At 43.0% G+C, this 21,393-nt stretch overlaps 1 protein-coding gene across 2 annotated transcripts in view; it reads left to right on the forward strand.

Annotated features, from left to right (window-relative positions):
- The window catches only part of LOC133021483 (partitioning defective 3 homolog B-like), a 199,548-nt gene that overhangs the window by 171,124 nt on the left and 7,031 nt on the right, over nucleotides 1-21,393 (forward strand). For both annotated transcript variants that reach the window (XM_061088344.1, XM_061088345.1), the window contains exon 24: nucleotides 8,912-8,988. In XM_061088344.1, the coding sequence (XP_060944327.1) occupies nucleotides 8,912-8,988 (77 nt within the window). The remainder of the gene's footprint in view (nucleotides 1-8,911; nucleotides 8,989-21,393) is intronic.

Below are 21,393 nucleotides of genomic sequence, written 5' to 3' on the forward strand. Positions count from 1 at the left end.
GGCAGAGACATTCACACCAGTGGCCTGCTGGAGGTCATTCTGTAGGGCTCGGGCAGTGCTCAACCTGTTCCTCCTTGCACAAAGCAGCAGATATCGGTCCTGCTGATGGGTTGAGGACCTTCTACGGCCCTGTCCAGCTCTCCTAGAGTAACTGCCTGTCTCCTGGAATCTCCTCCAGGTTCTGGAGATTATGCTGAGAAACTTGAAATGACCACCACATGCAAAACCACTCCTATTTTGGGGGTCCTCTCATTGTTGCCCCTCTAGTGCACCTGTTGTTAATTCCATCAATACCAATACAGCTGAAACTGATTAACTACCCCCTCTGCTACTTAACTGACCAGATAATTATCAAAAAAGTGCAATTGAATTCATGCCATACCCTGATAAAAAAGTGTTCCTTTAATTTTTTTGAGCAGTGTATATCCATTCCTGACGCATGCTGCATCCTTACACTTAGTTTTGTAGTTTTTGCAGAATCCTGCTAACTAGCAGACAAACAAACCAAAAATACTTCCTCCTCAGTGGAGAACACATCACAAATGACTATAAAAAAGCTAAATGTGGGGCATTACCAGAAAAAACAAACATCTAAAATGTATTAACATGTACAATAGATACATACAGAGTTTTAATATCATATTATGAGACAGCACAGCACCTGATAAATGAAACAGGGGCTGCAGCCTTTCCTCCCTGAGCACAGACAGCAGAGATGTTAGACCAGTGAGGATTGAACACTTTACTTGAGTTTCTACATTTGTTGCACTGTGAACACAAAGAAAACCAATGCAAGTAAAAGAAAACGATAAAAGCCTCTTAGCACAAAACCTGTTCAACAAGAATTAAAAGGAAGAGTTATATTCATGGCGGTTCCCATCCACCACGGTTTGTTTTACACAAAAGTGCTTGTCAACCTGATGGTTCATTATTACAAACAAGCTAAAACTAAAGCGTCCTGTCTTTAAACAGCTCACTTCGTTTTCCACATATCTTCAAGTTTGAAGATACAAATCTGTGTTCACGTGTGTGTCAGCATGTGTGCGTATGTGTCTTGTGTGTGCCTCGCTTGATGACTTTTAAATGCCATTTAAAAAAAAAAAGGAATTAATTTGATTGATAGGTTTACCTACTGATCTGCATATAAACACACACACCCTAACTTAATATGCAGTGTCTTCCACTACCCTCACAGACCTACACTAAATAAACAGGATATGCTCTGCATTAAGTAGTATTAATCGCTGTATTCATGGGAGAGTGTCTAAGCTGCGTGCTTTGGGGGAAATTGACCTTCTGTGGTCTTAATTGTACCAGAGGCTCAACAGAGCTGTGACATTTAACTGTGCTCCAGTCTTAATTCTCAGCCCTTTTATTCCAGTGCTTTGCTGACATTTCAGTAGGACGAGGGGTTTGTGAATAAAGATCCTCGGTGCTTCTTTGGTGCGGTAAACAAACAAGCAAATTTCCTCATGATTATTTTATTCCTGCAGCGTCGTCCTCTGCTTTGTCCTGTTGTCCATCACTCTCAGTCTGTGTCTCTCAGCAGAGCCGAGTGAGATTTTTACAACCCAGCCGCACAAAATGAACAAAATGCTTTATGTGTGCAGAGGTCTTGCGGGGTGGTTGATCAATAGCAATGACTCAGCGATTACTTTGCCGGGGCTGGTGCAGGTGCCGAGATTTATGGTTGTGAAACTTCACTGTCCGGCCCACAGCTTACACAGTGTTTTTTAGGTCCGTCCACACACACACACGCACACACACAAACACAGATCACCACCCACTTAAACACATTTTTATTGTCTCAAAGATGAATCACAATGCTACAAGCAGGTGAATAACAGTCCAATGGATTTTATTTCAAAGCTAAGAGACCAAATGTGTTACGTTTGTTTTCTTAATCTTTTTATCTTATTACACTTTCTCCCCCATGAATTCTGACCTAGCTTATCAATTCAGTGTATGGATATGCTGTGTGTTTGGTTTTATATTCTCTTTAAAGGAATACTGTCATATTTCAGGAAAGGCACCTCTTTGCCAACCAGCCGACTAACAGATGAGAAAATCTATAGCATGTGTACGATTAGTGTGAGCAAACAAGAACATATTTGAATTTAGTTTTTTATATTTTAGATATTGAAGATATATACCTTACTAATAGATGTGTTTAAACTTGCTGGCATGTGTATTTTCTCATGAAGGGACAGAGTTGGACTGCTGATGACTGTATCTTCAGTCAGTGGCAATCAGTGTATCGGCAAATGTGCAGAATTTTCTCAAAACCATAAATGAGGAAGATGATTAATCGGAATGGAGCGATGGACAAGTCACACTGTCGTTCACATTGCCAGAGCGAGTTAGTGAGGTTAACACTCTGTCAATCGAATAATGATGAGCTATGGGAAGTCCTCATTAGAATAGTTTGTGTGTGTGTGTGTGCAGAGGTGAGCTTGTATGTGAATTAGCATGTTCTTGTGAATGTGCTTGTCGACTCTCTCTGCTTTAGTGCTACTTTGTCAAGAGCTTGTAGTAATTAGCTGGAGCAAATGGATGGCTCTTCACCAGCCAGCTGCAATAACTGGCTTCTCTAGAATAAATGGATGGAAGGATGGTATACAGTGAACAGATGGAGAGTTATAGAGAGAAGAATAAATGTAGGGGGGTTGTGGCGGAGGGCAGGGGTGAATGAATTGAGGAAAGTGTGGATGGGTGGGTACAAGAGGGGGAAGGAAAAAATGAATAAGCTTGTTTCGCCCTGTTGTCTTGTTTTTCATTACTTGAGTGACAGTGGATGACATCACAACTCATCGCCTGTGGCCAGAGGTTTTTACGGGTTTAAACTAAATGTAATGAGTTTTGCAAAAGAAGAGAAAATACAGCGTCTGCTTCCAAAACCGTTCCTAGATTTCTCTGTAATGTGTGTCAAGCTGCAGGAGACGGGTGTTCGAGCTTTTCTCCAACATTTAGATTAAGGTTACGTATTACTAATATCATTTTGAGTAGCAAGGTGCATTAATCCCAATAAATACACATGTGGTGTGGGTGTGCAAGAGTGTGATTAAGTATGTGGTTGTGTGTGCTTGGATATGTGTGAGTGTGTGTGTGTATGTGTGTGTGCGTGTGTGTGTGTGTGTGTGTAAGTACAGTACTAAGAGCATGCATGGGGAGTGAAGTAATCACAGAGACTGGCCTTTAATCTGAACCGGTGACAAAAGCCGACTAATAGCTCACAGCCAGCTGTGACACAAATCTGAATAAAAGTTTTAACAATGAAAAAATAAGAACAATTAAAGCGTTGGTGGCTCATTGGGGTAAGTAAGCTGTAAAAACATTTTGTACTGTTGATCATACTTTGAAAACTCTGCACTTATCACGGATATTGTGTAACTTTGGTAACTCTAGAGAACTTTTCCAGGAACTTATAAAAGCATTTGGATCAAAACACAACACAGTACAGAGGGTTGTTTACCTTGGGTAGCAGACAGTAATTCATTTTATAATTTGGCTAACTCTCAATATAAATCATATTCAAAATTTAAAGATCACAGTCCTGGTCAAAGCTTGACTCATGATTGGTCAAGTGTGTGTATCAACGGGACCTTGTTACCTTAGGTCTGCCCCCTGACCGCTGCACTAGCATTCATATTATTTACAGTCTGTGATATATCACTTATCTTTTATTACAAACCAGATGTGGATTCGTTCTGAAAGCAGGAAGTTCAGCTATAAAGTATTTCAAGCCATAATTATCATGTGCGAATTCACCACAGACACCAAAGTCATCTTAACATGCACATCCTCACTTGAATTTCTTTTGGGATTTACAGTCACAGACTTCATCAGTTGGTCCTCATCCAAATACACTCATGTGCAACTGAATACACACACAATCAATCAATGGTTAGATACACGCTGCAGTTCAACACACACACACACACACACACAAAGGGACCACAGCCTATTCAGAACTGTGTTTTAATTGAGTCAGCTCAAAGTGCTGGCTGAGCAGAGCGATACATCTGATACGGATTAGAACCAGCTTTCCCTTATTCATTGATTTCTGCTGGGCTGGGAGGCTGGGGTTGGTAGGGGGGGAGAACGGAAAGGGGAACAAAATCATTTCTTATCGATGTACAGGAAGAGAAAAGGACATTGGAAGCGAAGGAAAGACATGGAAAGAAACATATGGGAAGAGGAAGGGGGGCGGTTGAAGAAGAGGGAGCCCTCCGCCTCAAAAGTGAACAGGACTGATAGAGATGACACTTTTCCCTTTTGGTGGTATTTGATTTTAGGAAGGGAACATTGCAGGACAACTAGGGAAAGAGGGATAGAAGAGAGCATGATGAACAGAGAGTTATAAAATCAGTGATAGGTGGAGGGAACAGGAAGTTGAGTCAGACAACTAGGACATAGAAAAAGATTTGTGTCATTACTCCGAGAAACGCTTTAGTTTACTAAACAAGAGTTGGTTGATGAAGGGAGGAGAGGATGTGCGTACAGGGACAGACCCATCGAGGACGAGAGGATGAAAGAGAGATGTGAGAGACGGCAAGGGAGAAGATGAAGGAGTGAAGGAGAGGAACAAAACGTGTTGAAGAGAGAGGATTTGGGGCTAAGTGGTCTGATTGAGGGCGGTATGCATTCACCAAATACTTCATGTCGATCTAAATCCCTTTGAAATCCTTGAAACAGCTCGAGTGAAAAGGATGGGACGTTTGATCCAGTGTGTGTGTGCGTGCGTGCGTGCGTGCGTGCGTGCGTGCGTGCGTGCGAGCGTGCGTGCGTGCGTGCCTGCGTGTGTGTGAGATAGACCAAGACAGAAAAAATCGAGAGGAGAGAGAAAGACTGAGTGTGTGTCAGTGCCGAAAGTGATGGTGTGGTGTGTTTTGTGGGTAAATTGAAGGGTCTGTTGAAAGGAGAGAGATGAGCCGCTCTTACAGTGTGTGTTTCTGTGCAAGTCTGTGTGTGTGCATGAATTTGTGACAGTTCTTGTGTGTGTGTGTTTGTGTGTCTGCTCCCTCTCCCGTCAGTATCAGTCTCTTCTGCTTGATTTGCGCGCTCTCCTCTTTGCCTCTCCGCTGCTTGCCATGCCGTGAAATGGTTTTTCACTAGACCATTACCCCAACCAGTGTGCTACGCCTGCTCAGTCCTCTCTGAGCGAGAGGGAGTGTGTTTTAAGCGTGTGTGTGTTTGTGTGTGTGTGTGTGCATATGCACCTGGAGAGAGAGAAGGGTGTGTATTTATCTGCGTGCATGAGAGAGGTCTTGTATGTGAACAGTAGCTGCACTTCAAAGATAAAGTTTTTCCTTTTTGTTTATGTGTCGGGAAAATGGGTTTTGTGCACTTGTTGATACAAGTGTGTAAATGTAACTCTACGTGTGTGTGTGTGTGTGTGTGTGTGTGTGTGTGTGTGTGTGTGTGTGTGTGTGTGTGTGTGTGTGTGTGTGTGTGTGTGAGTATGCATAAGGAAAAAGAAAAGGTGTATAAAGTGTGTGCCCCACAAGCTCAGCTATCATAGTGTTTGCCCTGCACTGTACTCCTGTCACATTTGTGAACACTGAGAGTAAACTAACATCTAACATCTCCCTCTGACTCCCCTCTGTGTGTGTGTGTGCGTGTTTCTTACCCACACACAGACACACACAAATGCACACACAGCTACAGACTAATGCCAGACAGCTGTATCGGAGCTGGAAAGTCATTCAGCTCATAAACAACCGGGGGGATCTTCTTGCTTTCTGGATTTGTCACATTTTCAGCATTTTTCTGCATTATCATGTGTTTTGTTACCTCGGCCTAAAAAAGTTTTCCTCTCAAACACAAGCTGGATTCACTGGGATGTGTCTCATGGTTTCTTGTGCATCAAACACCATTATATATTTATTTGTACTATTTTACTTGCTGCACCTGTAAACAGAAGTGTACAAAAGCTGTAACACAAAGTACACACACACAGACACACACACAATGTTATTCCAAAGTCTCTTCAGTTATTTGCCATGCTCCCATACACTCCCTCACTTCATATGCACACATGCACACATTCATTAGAGGTTTGTCTGTTTGTGTTTGCTCAGCACGAGGCGCCACGCAGTAGTCTGCTCTTGATCATGAGTGTGGCAACAAACAAAGCCTCACACACTTCAACAGAAGAGCTTCATTCCACGTGTACACTGACTGTCTGTCTGCATTGAAACGTCCTCTAGGTTCAGTATCTACTGCATTTTAAAGGGATGAAGCGAGAAATGTTGTTTATTTTGTCGTAAGAATAAAGCTAGTTCCAATCATCGGCTGTATATAATGATGGATGACTTGACGGCTCCCCTAATGTGAATAAGTCACCTAGGATCAGGCTGCAGTATAGGTCATAAACCCTGCCTCCTCCATGTTAGCAGCTGTGACATTGACCTAAAAGTTAAAAGACTGGTTTCTGTGTTCAAATGACTCCAAATGCGCAAGATGGCCTCATTTGTATGAGACATATTTTAGCTTATTTTCTGGAGAGTGGGAGGAGGTGGAGACGGATCGTCCATCTTTAGATACGGTTCATGGTTCCACTCTTTTACTCTTATAATGGGATTTCTTGACGACAGGCAAAACGTGGGATAACACCAGCTTTATCCCTAAGGACAGTTCTATCAAAGCTATTTAACCCCTTTCTCTTCAACACCTCCCTCCTTCTCTCTTTTATTTCCTCTTCAACCCTTCCTTCGTGACTCTCCGCTTTTTCCTCGGCCCCTGAGTCATCTCTCCAGATGTTGCCGTCCTTCCCCGTCACCTCACACCTCTCTCTCTCTCCCTCTATCTCCACTTCCCTCTTTTAACATCTTGTTTAAATGGTGTCTCTAATTTCCCTTTCACCTCCCCGCTCCGTCCTCTCCATCTTCACCCCCATGCGTTCACTTGTTTTCTAATTAAATCACCTCCGCTCTCTCCTCTTGCCACAGCTTACAAGGCCTCATATCTTTCTATTTCTCCCTCACCTGCTCTCTTTAAATCATTTGCTTCTCATTCACTCTCTCCTTTTATTCCTCCCCATCTTCTTCTCATTATTTCACTCCGCCTATTATACCGCTGTCTCTCTCCCTGAGATATCGAAGCTGTAACGACAGGTGTTCAAAAGAAAGCAGGACCAGCAAGTCTTTTGTTTTTTTCATGTGCCTCCTGGCATCATTACATTACATGTTACATTACATGTCATTTAGCTGACGCTTTTGTCCAAAGCGACTTACATTTTGAGTACACTCAACATTTATGAGGGGCCATTTAGGGGTTCAGTATCTTGCCAAGGACACTTCAGCATGCAGATGGGGAGAGTGGGGATTGAACCGGCAACCTTCTTGTTGGAGAACGCCCACTCTACCCACTCTACACCCTAGGCCACACTGCCCCTTGGAATTGCAGAGAAATGAGTAGAGATGGAGAGAGAAGAAAAGTCTGTGATATCTCATTCTCAGCACCTTTCACTCGTGCCGCTGTAGCTTGAGTCGAGGAGAGAAGAAGGACCCGGTTTTCTACGAAACCCTCAACCTTTTGTCTTCACTGCTCGCCACACACACACTTCACCCTCCTTCCATTATGTTCTTATGGATTTAATATCCCTCTTTTTGCAAATTTATCAGATAGAGATGTGTGTTACCCAAAACAGCCTCATTTTACAGCAGCAGGGTTGTGATGAACTACTAATTCTGCACATTTGTGGTATAACTTTTTATCAGCCGAGTTCAGCGTTCATGCAGAGTTACCCACACTCTCTCCCCCCCTTATTGTATTGAAACGAGTGTCGTTCACAATATCAAGTTACAAAGAAATTGGCTTGTGTGCGTGTCTACATGTGTGTGTCTTTGGATTTGTGTGTGTTAATGGAGCTTGTTGAGGTTGTCGTTGGGGGTTTAGTCAGCTCCTTTAAGGAGCGCCGCGGCAGCTGGAATCTCCCCGCTGAATAGACAGGGATAATCCAAAAGAGAGAGAGGGAGGGAGAGAGTGAGGAATGGAGAGAAGTGGAGGAAGAGAGAACTAGAAGTGAGGGAGAGTGAGAGAAGGAGTGAGAGGAAGAGTAAGAGACATTCAACTGTCAGCAGCTTGACTTAATCTTTTCTTTTCCTCAAAATGAGGATGAGACGTGTGTGTGTGTGTGTGTGTGTGTGTGTGTGTGTGTGTGTGTGTGTGTGTGTGTATTTGAGCAAGATGACTGCTGCATCCTGTAATGAAGTAACCTAATCTAATAGAGACCCCCTCCATCCCCCCTCAACCAACCCCCTACACTCCCCAGAAGACCAAAACTCTGACTCTAAATCCTTTATAACTAGCCTTTGACAATCCTAAATTATCCCTGTATCACAGACACACAGACACACAGACACACACACATGAATAAAAAACGAGGACCTTATGGTCACTATTTATACATGTAGATGTTTTTGTAATTTTTCAGTTTATTTTAACTTGCAGCAGGTAATTTATATAATTTTGTTTTAAACGAGAATGAGCACATACCCTCGCTAAGGCCCAACAGTTTCTTAATGAAACCACATTTAAATCCACCAGATCCAGATTTTCATTTGGATCTGCACCAAATTGTATACTCTCATAAATCAGACCCTTTCAACGTGGCTGCTTTCTGCTTTCTTGGTGAAGTTGTCAGAATAAAAGCCTGAATCCCGCGGTGGTTGAAAGTGTTAAAACATTTCTGGATTAGCCGCTTTGTCTGGAGCAAAACCAACATTTGATGGATTCTTGGCCCATGTCCCATCCCTCCACCAAGTTCCATAGAAATCCGTTCTGCAGTTTGTGTGTAATCCTGCAGACAAACAAACCAAACAGCAAACAAATGGACAAGAGTGACAACATAACCTTGGACGGAGGTAATTAAAAAGACAAACTAACCAGTTGTTTCTCTCTTTACCAGATGCAAGGCAGAGGAGCAGATCCTCGGTTGGCACCACGTTATGAAGAGGTGGAGCGACAGTATGCCTCCTTACCAAGGTACAGCCTCTCCTCTCCTCTCCTCTCCTCTCCTCTCCTCTCCTCTCCTCTCCTCTCCTCTCCTCTCCTCTCCTCTAATTAAATACTCTGGTTCCTGTTCTTCATGTCTCCGGAGGCCTCAGTCTCAGCCAGGAACTCACCTTATCCTCTCTCTGGGGAAGACACACTCATACAGAGGTTGAAAACCGATCCCTGACTCCAGGATCTGCTTCCCCACCAGTTTTTCCCATTAATTAGTGGCGGCCCACCACAGCCTAATGGGTCCAACCACAGTTTTATAATGATTTGAGAAAATGTTTGACTTCTCATACTCACATAAAAGATCTCTAACGCAGTGTTTCCGTTCCATTGCGTCACAGTTAAGTTGTGCACGGCGCTCTTGCCCTGCTCTCTCTCTCTCTCTCTAGGCTCTAGATGTGTTTGCCCCCTTCACACAGGGCAAGTGGTCCTCAGCAGGGAGGCAGACCTTGTGATAACACTCGCCCTATATCTGTGTACCTGACCTTAAGGGGGGGGGGGGGCTGTGTGAAACACTGTTCACCTAGAATCTACTCTTGGTTATGCATCAGTAGTCATCATGTGTGTTTTCCTGTAGTTTCTTTTAGTCTCCAACTTCAAAGCTTTTATCGAGACGCTGCAAAGTAATTTACAGTGTTTTAATTTTTTTATTTCAACCATCTCAATCTCACAGAAATGTTGTTTACATGAAGCTTAGTTTCCATTTTTACAGTTAATTGTCATCTAATATTTTATCTGAAAATTGCCACTTTACCAGAAACTTTAATTTTTCTTGAATTAATCTTTGAGTCTCTGTATTTAAATTTCACTCGTACTCTCCTTTCTTAATTCATCCTCTTGCCTCCTTTCACACTTTGTTGTCATTTTAAAAATTACTTTTACACTTTAACATGTCACTCTACCATTATTTTTACATCTAAAAATGAAAGTTTTTCAAGTTAAGGTAGGAGCTACGAGCCTCTTTTCACCTCGTGATGTTTTGCCTCTAACTACCGACACCTCGGCAGACTAACAAGTCAACAACAGACAAATGTTTGTTTGTGTGACTTTGAGAGAGAGTTGGGAGAGAGAGCGAGGGAGAGGGCGAGAGGGCGAGAGAGGAAGTCAGTAATAGGTGGAATGATAGACAGAGGTTTTAAACGTTAGAAAGTTTACAGCCAGGTTCCCACCCCTGTTAAAATGGTGAGAGATGGCTTTTTCACACCTCTATCATCTCTCTGTTTCTCTCTCTCTCTCTTGCTCGCTCTGTGTATGCGCGTGTGTGTGTGTGTGTGTGTGTGAGAGAGAGGGCGGGAGAGAGAGAGAGTATTCCTATGTGTGGGTGATGACTTTGGCAGATGGGAGCGAGAGCAGTGATGATAGTTTTGAGGTCTGGCTGTGGTATCTGAAAAGCCTTGGGAAATTTGACACACACACACACACACACACACACACACACACGTACAGTACACCCTGTCTCTGTTTCCACTTTCAGTCATGCACTTCAGCCCATAAATGCTGTGCCAATTTTACATGTAGGCCTCATGTTTAAAAAGTGCCCCGGAGTCATTTTTCTCCAAAAAGCTGCTCTGACACTCGGCCCACTCAGGACCTGGAACAGCTCTGACACATTTTCCTACAGGACTGAAGTGTGATTTGAAAGAGTCCTGTCACCAACAATACATCTTTCTTACATATGACGTCCATACATATATAGTGAAGATACACATGAAGACAAAGAAATGAGGCTGTTACTTTCAATTAGAAGATTTGGCTCAGCAGAGACCCCCAGTTTGCACAAGCTGAATTAGTTTGTAGCCTGGATGCCAGATAGACCAAAGAGCTGCCACTAAATACACAGAATATCCCAGAAATGTTTTACCTTCTCTGTGATTTTATGTCTGAAGCAGACTCATATCTGCTCACCGGTCTTTTTTTAGCTTCCTCCCTGCCTCTGCATCTCTGTCTACACTCGTTCACCTGCTGTCACTTCACTCGGGAGATATTTCAGCACCTGAGAGTCGGAGAAAAAGATCATGTTTGGAAACCGCATCCAGGCTGTTGACCTTATGAAAACATATATTAGCTCCTGGGCTGTGTGTGTATTTAGAGTCTGCACGCCTGTATACCTGTGTGTAAGTGTGTGTGTGTGTGTGTGTGTGTGTGAATTTGTGTTGATAGAATTTCCAAGTGGGTCCAAAAATACCTGTAGGGCCATGTAGTCGGTTACTGTATGTTTGACTCAAAGTCAGTTAACTGGAGCACGAGGTATGCTGTGTGTGTGTGTGTGTGTGTGTGTGTGTGTGTGTGTGTGTGTGTGTGTGTGTGTGTGTGTGTGTGTGTGTGTGTGTGTGTGTGTGTGTGTGTGTGTGTGTGTGTGTGTGTGTTTGTGTCTGTGTGTGTGTGTGTCTGTGTGTGTGTCTGTGTGTGTGTGTGTGTGTGTGTTCGACGTGGTCTTGATGGCTCTAAAATTAAAACATGACCCAGCAGCAGCCTTAAGCAGAAACACTTTAATATAAATACTGTCAGCAAATGTAAGGGTCTGTTAAGGGTTTATTATATATTCTGTTACGCCTTCAAATTATCAGTCAGTGCGATTATGCTTTAGAAATGAGCTATTAGAAAAGGTAAAAGGGCAAAAAATGAACTAAGTTTAATTTAGGGGTTGTTATGTTTTTATTGAAACTATTTTTTTTATCTTGTTTATTCACGCCCTGATGGCCATAGTTGTCAGAAATTGTGAATGTGAGCCTGGCTGGACTGTGATAAACACAATAAACACTAATGATAAACTTGAAAAGATATTATGTGTTTGAATATGTTTGAAATTTTTTAGATTTTAGTCAATCACCAACTTGTAAACCCTCAGAAAATGGCCTCCTTCACTTCCTCACCCTCTGTAAGTCGTTCAAGCTGAGCTGGGGGGGGGGGGGTTTCATAGAGAAAGGGAAGAGGTGTAGACGCGACACCACATGTCCTTTCACTTCAAATCCCTCACTGCCATTTTTCTTGAAATTACCTCTCCGCCCCCATTCCAGCCTCCCCCCAAAGGACCCAGCTGAGGGTGAGAAAGGGTCACTGTACCTCGACCCATGTGACAACCGTTTTTAACCTCAGGATACCCCCCCCCCCCCCCCCCAAAAAAAAAGGGGGGGGGGGCTGCAAAAAACATTTGCAGCCTCAACCTGAAAGAGAGATTTCCTGCCTCACCCCCGGGTTTCCAGATATATATATGAAAGCGTTTTCATACTCTTGTCATGTCAGGACCCCGGGGGTCTGCAACGTGTTCCGGGGTCGTGATCCAACATTTAAACTTCCAAAGACATTTATGGGGCTGCGTCTCCAACTAAGAGTGGAATTTACATTCATGTGCTTTAAAAACCAGTTTAAGATGAAGCTGCACACTTTTCATTTTTTTATTAGAGTGCAGAGAGACCTGCAAGAGAAAGAAAGAGGTTTATGATATTCAGGAAACATCCCTGTTTGATTCAGACTCAAATTACTGAGTTAATGTTTGAAAACTACACTGACTTATATGCATTCGTGGCTTTTGATGTGTGTTGCTATGCACCTGTGTGTGCGTGTGCGTGTGTGTGTGTGTGTGAAAGTCATCCTGGGGTCAGTAGATGGGTATCAGACTGTATGTGTGTGTTGTGTAAACATGAGTAAGTTGTGCCCCGTACCATGTGTGCACCATTACTCTCTCTCTCTCTCTCTCTCTCTCTCTCTCTCTCTCTCTCTCTCTCTCTCTCTCTCTCTCTCTCTCTCTCTCTCTCTCTCTCTCTCTCTCTCTCTCTCTCTCTCTCTCTCTCTCTCTCTCTCTCTCTCTCTCTCTCTCTCTCTCGCTTAATAAAACGCTTTCTTAAAGCTAATCATTGTTTACAGAAACTTAATTTCAGCGTCTGAAGCAGATAGAGACATGGAATTAAAAGCAGTTAACAGCTCAAACATTAAGCTAAAGCAGTGCTTTCCTTAAACTTAATGAACATTCAAAAAGAAAAACAAATCCAGCAAACTTGGCAAGATCCTCCCCTGCTTCCTCCTAATTTGTCTTATTGAATCGCAAGTATTTCAGCAAATTATGTATTTCATCTGTGTCAACATCATCAAGAAAGAAACTTTGAAAGTAAAGACAAACCAACCTCTTAGATCAATTGGTTTCAATGTTGTAACCCCTCCCCCTCATATGCATGAAATAATAAACTAGCCCCCCCTCTTTGTGTTTTTCTGATGTGACCCCCTGGTCTCTCCCATCAGCCCATGTTTCTGTTGATGACTGTATTTCGACTACCTCTTTCCCTGCCATATGACATTATTCCACATTTGCTCGATAATAACAGCTCTCTCTCTTGTTCCCAATGCAGCCTTGACCCAATTGGATAAGTCAAACACCCTCTCCCATTTGTCCTTGTTATTACTCTTATTGGATTTAAAGAGCCAATCAGAGTTCCTGTCCAGGTTTCTGGGAATGCTGTCACTTCCTCATTATAATGATAATTAGATGACTAGTAATTAGAAAGCAGATGTCTAACTGCGTTGTGTGCTCTTGTCTGTGTGTCTCTTTTTGTTGTGTGTTCTTCATTTATTTCCCCTCCACTTTCGTCTGCTTCCCTTCCTTGTTCCTGTCGGTCCCCCCCCCCTTCTGTTTCCCTGAACTCCGGGTTGAAAAGGACATTGTTGAATATTATTTTTCTCTCCGCTGAGGAGCGAAGTGCAACGAGCATCTCTCTCTCTGTTTCCTCTTCCCTCCATCTCTCTTGAGGAGACCTCCCAACCGGGCCTGAGAGTTTCCCAGACCACTTTACTGCTGCGGACACAAACCACCCCATTGTCCCGTTGTTTTTTTGCGTGTTTCTGGACTCGTCAAGGCTCCGCTTGTTTGTTAGCCATGCGGAGGATCCTAAGAAAGACCCTGCCTCTCACAGACTCCTGCCTCCCCCCCACCCTCTCCTCTCCTTTCTTCTCTTTCTCTTTCTCTTGACCCGCTCTTGTTCCCTGCTTCTAGTGTTTCTAATGTGTTCGCCCATTGCTGCTTGAAAGAGTTCTGGTCCCAGCTTTGATCTCCATGGTGGACTCTGAAATGTTGGGTTACAACCTTTAATGTGTTGCAGAACCACTGGGTCCCGGCATGACAAGGGTATGATATGCTTTCATACGCCTGGGCCCCGGGGGTGAGGGAGGAAATTTGTCTTTCAGGCTCCCAGCTGGCAAATGTTTAACAGGTTTTTTCGGGGGTATCCTGGACCAGAACTGGTGTTAAGCGATACTGTGCTCATGTGGAGTCATGGAGTTGTGAAATGTACACACATAAATTTTACACGGTGGCAGAATAAAACAGAGGTAATGGAGCTTATCTTCAATCGCTGGCAGTGGATGTATTCAACTTTTTTCCCAGCAGACGATAGTTTCCATGGACTCTAAATTAGTTTTTCAATCATCAAATGTGTGCATGAATACATTAAGGAATTATGTGTTATCATGTGCGTCTGTCTGAAGAACGATAAGATGGACTGGGCTTCATACATTTCAGCAGTTGCAGCTGTGCAGTACTAACATCTGGCAGCAGCCTAATGGCCATCTGTCGTCTCTGTACTGCTACAACCATTTTTTCCAGAAAATCTCAGTTATAGCGCTCAGTTAAATGATCATTAAATGAGTTTGTGCGTGAATTCAAAAGTTCTGTTCCCCCCCGTTACCCAACGTGGGACATGCAACATGATCAGCGTGTGCAGAAATGGAGCTCATGTCACATACTTTGATATGGAATTGAAGGCACTGTGAATTGTTTGTATGATTTATGGATCTGTAGAAACAGGAAGCAGCTCGTGTTACTTCAGCCGGCTGGAGCTTGACGTTGAAATAAAACAGCGAGGATGTGGCGATCGTGTTAGTGAACCAGTGTCTTTACTTTCAGCTCGAACATACAACCGTCACTACTGAAGTTGAAAATGATTTACATGTTTTCAGTGAAATAGACATTTAATATTTTCCAGCTTTTCACAGAGGTCAGTAGTTCTAAGCTTAGCACAGTGGCGGATCTACGATTTTTCTAAATCTGGGGCCACAATTTACACAGAGGTGCCAATTATATGTCCAACATCCATGCATATTTCCTAATTCAGTAAGTTGCACATTTAAGCACATCTAATCCTTTATTAAAAAAGAAAGACTACTGACAGGACAGGGGCTCTTCAGGGGACAAGCAGGTCTCACCCGGGGCCAGGGCACCTCTAGATCCGCCCCTGGCTTCAGTCTAAAAAGTTCAAACCAAAAGTCTTCTGAACGTACGGTTGTGTTTGTGCGTACATCTCTGTTTGTGTTTGTATTCCTCCCTCAAACCTCTTTTATATAAATCTCTGAGCATATACAGACAGGATGTCTCCCGTTTTTCCTTGTACATTTTCCGAACTCCTCCTCATATACCCAATAATGGCTCTTGAGGGATTGCAATTTTTGTCAGCGATTTGTATCCTGCGGTCGTGCACAGAGCAAAATGTTACCAGCCTGGAACTATTACAACTTGTTAGAGGGGGACCTTATTGACTCAAGATGTTGTATAATGTAAGCTATTTGAATGGGACACGCCGTTACCAGTAATTGATTTCACAATGTTCAGGAAGTTATCCACTATACTAACTATAAGTGGTCACGTATGACACTTCAATAACTAAACGTTACCTTTAGTTTGAAGACTTTTACCAGTGGATAAAGACAAACATGTACCTACGAATCTATGTGGACCTAAGATTGGGTCACAGATGAGCTCAGTTTCGAGAGGCGCATGCAGGACACTGTCAGACCAAGATTATGCTAAGAAGATAGTTACTGTCTCAGGCTTCATATGGGGACAAAACCAATCATCTAGTAACAGCTTGTCCAAGTTGGGACAGGATGGATTATTCAAAAATGATGCAACCGGCTTCCAACTTGTTTTGGAGGGGTGGGGCGTGTTCCAAGGAAGAACACGTACATTTTTTGTGGGAATCCTGACCAGGGAGCGAATCCAGGATTTATTTATTGTATTTTCAAATTGTTAGATAGGACATTTTTCTCAACATTTTCATTACTTTCTGAGTAAATGGAATTGCATCTTGACGTTTAACGGATGGATATTTATGAGTGTATGAATTTTGTTCCAAATGTAAATCTGGATCTTGTGAATTTAGAAACTCTAATGAGGATCATTCCAGATTGATTGTGAGAAACGTACAAATATATAAATATTATGTGTCATTATGAAAGAATGGCAGGACAGAATAGATCGTGGCAGGCCTTCATAATGGGTAAACACTGCATCGGGCCATCTCTCATTTAAAATGTTGATCAGAATGTATTTTCCGGGGATGCTGCCTGCGATTGTCAGCCTCTGCGAATTTTTGGCTGCAGCCTCGTCACTCAGTTTCCAAATGGCATGGCCGTATTATGATGGGATGCGAAAAAACCACTCCAAATCCCCATTGTTCTGCCCTCTCTGTGTTTCCGAGGCAACAGTCTCTTACCATCTGGAAGGCCCTCATCCCTCAGTTCCTCTCACTTTCCTCTAATGGGTTTCTCCTCTGTCCTTTTCCCATCTCATTTTCTTTTTAGTACTGTTTCTCTTTTTATTTTCAAAGACATTTTTTCCCAACTTTTTTTGTACTCTAATTTTATTCCCTCTCCCGGTTCCTCTCTGTTGTGATCACTTTACAAATACTTCACACTTTAAGTGCTATATTACCGTACTGGTTCACTTGTTCTCCTCCTCTTTTTATATCCTGGTCATTTTCATCTCATCCCCTGCCGGTCTTTGTCTCTTTTCTTTTTTCTCAACACTTCACAGTCGCATTCTAAAAACCCTGTTCTCTGTATTATGCACCCAGACAAATTCACAGTCACACACAATCCTACTCTGATTCACACATCGTTCCAAAGTTGTATACAAACACACTTCCACACACAGGGGAGTGTAATCATGTTAATTTGCAGGATTGGTCCCGTTTGTAATTCGTGATCTCCAGGTGGATTTATCCTATTTGACAGAACTTTATTGACAAAGACAGATTGGAGCCCCTGAAAGGTGTTTAGTTTCATTCAAACGTGAACTGTATGAGCAAGTGTGTGTGTGTGTGTGTGTGTGTGTGTGTGTGTGTGTGTGTGTGTGTGTGTGTGTCTATGTGTGTGTGTGCATGTGTGTATGCGCGCTCTCTCTCCTCTAAAGTAGTGCCTATTATTATCAGCAGATGCTGACCTTCAGCATGCCAGCTCTCTGGAGGGCAGCACTTGTTTCTCTGCCTTTTTACCCCTCTTTTCTTCTCCTCTGCTCCCCTCCCCCCCCTCCTCTTTCGTCTTCCTCCCTTCTCATTTTCTGCTCCTTTCTTCCTCTTTCGTGTTTTTCTTCTGAGCTTCCGTCTGGGAGGCTCAATCTCTTCTACTTGTAGGCCCATTCATCATTCAGCTTTCAAATCTAAACTCTCTCTCTCTCTCTCTCTCTCTCTCTCTCTCAATTTCACCCGTTCATTTCCCTCCCCCTCGTTGTCTTCTCCTCCTCGTCCTCTTCACCCTTATTTCCTTGGTCTAAATTGACTCTCATGAGTCTTTTTGTAAGCCACATGCCTTCCCAGCATGCATTTGTTTTATTGAAACATATTCTGTTTCTCCTCAACACCTTGTTTGGAGACAACCTGTGTCTCTCCCTCTTTCTAGGTCTTGTCCTCACTACTCTCTGTCTTCTGTTTACACCAACTTCTTATCCTCTCCACTTTCATCCGCCTCCTTTCTATCCTTTCCTTGGTTGTTTGAAAGGAATACAGATGAAGATATTACTCTTTAGTGATCTGCTCTTTGTCTGTTTGCTCCTTGTTGGCCAGACGGCTTGACACAGATTTCCCTTCTCTGTGAAGTGTCCTGTAATTACACCTTTGGCACGTAGGTCAAGAAACAAAAGATTGTGTCTTGATTTTAGTTTTTATGTAACAATCCCCAGTGAAATTAATAAGTGTAATCCTCGTTTTTTTGTGCGTTCTCTTAACTCTCCGTTCATCTTTTCTTTCCGAGAATATTTGAAGGTAATTTGGCTCATTTTCAACACATCACTGCAGAAATCTCTCCTCTGGTAATGATGCTTAACAGACTTTTATATAAAAAGAAGAAAATAAATACAATGAGTCTATTTGTTAGAGCGTTGTTGAACTCTTATGAAAGGTCCATTGACAGACCCTGGAAATCAGTGTTCCTAACCCATATCAGTGATGTTCACGGTGATAAAACAAACATTATGTCAGCTTGACTTCCACTCCGGTTGCAGGGTCACTAATGGTCTCTCCAACTTTGGTCCTCCACCAAATGCTGTTAACTTTGCCAAATGGTATTGAAGGTTTGAATGTTATGTCTATGTATTTGGTATGCCCCCTAATCCTGGCTGGTAATACCCTTGCTTAGCCTTTGACCCCCACCTCTAAGTGTTTGGTGGGAACTGAAGGAGTGTCACGTGACTTCAAGAGGTCAGGAGGCAAGGGAGGGTTTGGGGGTCACGTGCACACGCACATGCACAAGCACCAGGACAAAACCACACTGACAGCTGAACCAACAGAGCACCATCTCTGCCATAAACACACACACTCACCCCCAGACACACACAGTATGTAACCACTTGTAACCATAAGTACAAAAACAGCTTAGTGTCTTATTGGGCTTCTCCCTAATAAAACAGAAGGACCTCTCTGTGCTGCTGCAGGCGCCACTGTTAATGACTTTGCTGCTGAGCTGTGAGGAGTTGCTTCTTTCCACTTACTTACAGTTAAGACGGCTCCAAACGCTGTGTACTGTACCTGTGCAGAGGCCTCACAGCGCAGCTTAGAGTGATTTCACTTACTCACACAAAGACAACCCGCCAATCACGCTGAGCGCCCGGCCTCCCTGCTCGCTGCCGGAGACTCTTCCTTTACCTCACATGCTCCTCACAGCATTGTGTGGAGTCAATAGAAATTTAGATATTAAACGCAGCCCAAAACCAATCTAATATGTAAATTGCAAAACCTCCAAGATGTGAAGCAGGTTTCATTTTCATTTTCAGTGCGTTCTTCCCTGGAAGTAGGGTTCCCTATTGTATCGTACCATTCCTCAGCTGAAACCTTTTCTCTACCCTTCATTATTTCTCACTTAGGATTTTATTGCCTTACTGTTTGGACTGTGATGCCTCCGTGATTAAAGCTTCATAATGAAGTCTCGCATTAGGCAGATGAAACTAAGTTAAAGTTAGTCTAACCCCGGGGACGTTATATCACTGCAGCTACGTTTTCATCGCGGCTTCTAAAATGACATTACGACAGCAGTTGTGGAACAATTTCCCGCTATTAATCCGTTTTATTACCAGACTGTCAAAATGTGGGGACGCTCGCTGACAAAGAATCTGACACCGTTGGATGCAATTTAAACATATGAGGTATTCCTCTCCACACCTCAAACACAGAATCAGTTTTAAATGGATATCAACACGTGGTGAGACTCCAGAAAGACTCATAAAGGAGGTAAGTGAATTAAAGTGGCAGTTAGTTTATCTCCTCTTCCTCCCTTTGCTCCTCTTTCACTCACTTTAAATATCACTCTCACCCTCACTTATCCTCCCTCTCTCATCTGCAACTTCTCCTCTGGTCTAATGTTGTGTTTGTTTGTGCGTCAGTGTGTTTTGCTTTTATTGAGACGATCCATCTGCGACGTGGCTGTCATTGGCTCTCCGGAGATGTTTTTAATGTGTTGTGTCACCACGTTACGTCTTGGTCTCTCTCAGACAGGCCCGGGATGATAGATTGCTGAGTGTAAGTGTGTGAGTTCCTCGATAACAGCTGTGTCCAGCCATGGTTTCAGAGAGAAGAAGTGAAAGCGTGTGTGTGTGTGTTTATGAGAGAGAGGGGCAGCTGCAGAGGACACATAACAACTCCTTGTTTCCTCTGAAATCCATCAGAAATCTCTTAAATACCAGGGAATTAGAGAGGCTCACATTACTCTCAATTACTGTCAGACCTGGAGAGAAGACTTTCCAATTATCCCTTCAAATACCTAACCTGTGTACTCGCCGTGCGCTATCCGTCCATATAACTATCTGACAATATCAGAGAAGCCATCCTGAAACCGGTTTCCCTGCAAACTGAGTCTGTCCGTGGAGCTGCTGTTCTGCTCGGACTGTTTTTATCTCTTTCGTCTTGGTTTGATTACGCTCTCAGTTATGTTAAACAAGTTGTTGCAAGTGCCAGAAATTTGTTCCCATTCATTACATCTGTTTCTAACTTTTTTTTATCTCCCCTCTGCGTCACACACACACACTCCCACACACACAGATACTGCACACACAGACACACACAGACACACACACACACACACACACATTCCAACAGACTCCTCATTTAGTCTTAACTCATCTCCAGCTGTGTGCCAATTTGCCTCCTCCAGAGTATGTGGGGTTTGAGAGGGGGTGATTAGGAGCCAGCGCTGCATATAAGCTAAGGTTTGCTGTGTGTGTGTGTGTGTGTGTGTGTGTGTGTGTGTGTGTGTGTGTGTGTGTGTGTGTGTGTGTGTGTGTGTGTGTGTGTGTGTGTGTGTGTGTGTGTGTGTGTGTGTGTGTGTGTGTGTGTGTGTGTGTGTGTGTGTGTGTGTTCATGCAGAATGTTGAGTTGTCTGTATTTGGGGTCCCACTGTATGTCGACATAATTGTTCATTTTACAACCTATATACTTATCTGAGTGTGCATGTGGCTTTGTCAGTATGTGTGTGTGTGTGTGTGTGTGTATCTGTGTATGTGTGTGTGTGTGTGTGTGTGTGTAATGGGTTCCCATCCTCATTACCCTGTAATCCCCAGCTGCTGCACAGTGCTCACTGGGTTCCTGGAGGGAGAATTCCAAACTTGCCAACGGATTTACAGCAGATTCCCACTGGATTTCTGCTCCATTCCCAAAATGGAATCTCTCATAAGACTCTTGGGCCACAGCGAAGGATTCTTTTCATTATTGACCAGTCTGTCAATGGCTTTTTTTAATAAATCAATCAATCTGCAATGCTCGAAAATCGAGTAAAAGTCCAACTGTGACTTGTTTTGAGTTGCACATGTTGTCGAACCAATAGTTCACAGATATTGTGTCTCTAATGGTTTTAAAGAGTGAAATTTTGTGAATTCCACGGTTGAGGAACTGCAACAGGCAAATATCTGGCGTTTTTATTTGATTAATCACTTCCACAATTTGTCCGTAATCTGGCAATTCATTTTATTTCAACAATTTGATCAATTTATAGTAAAAAGTATTCAATAAGTGAAATAATGTTGATATTTTCCAATAATCACGAGTTCATAAGTCAAGACTCATACGAGCCAGTACAGCACGAGCCTCTTTTTCTTTTATTCATCGCATTTTCTTCTTCTTTAAGCTACATTTCCTTCTT

This window comes from Limanda limanda, chromosome 16, assembly GCF_963576545.1.
Source record: "Limanda limanda chromosome 16, fLimLim1.1, whole genome shotgun sequence".
NCBI lineage: Eukaryota > Metazoa > Chordata > Actinopteri > Pleuronectiformes > Pleuronectidae > Limanda > Limanda limanda.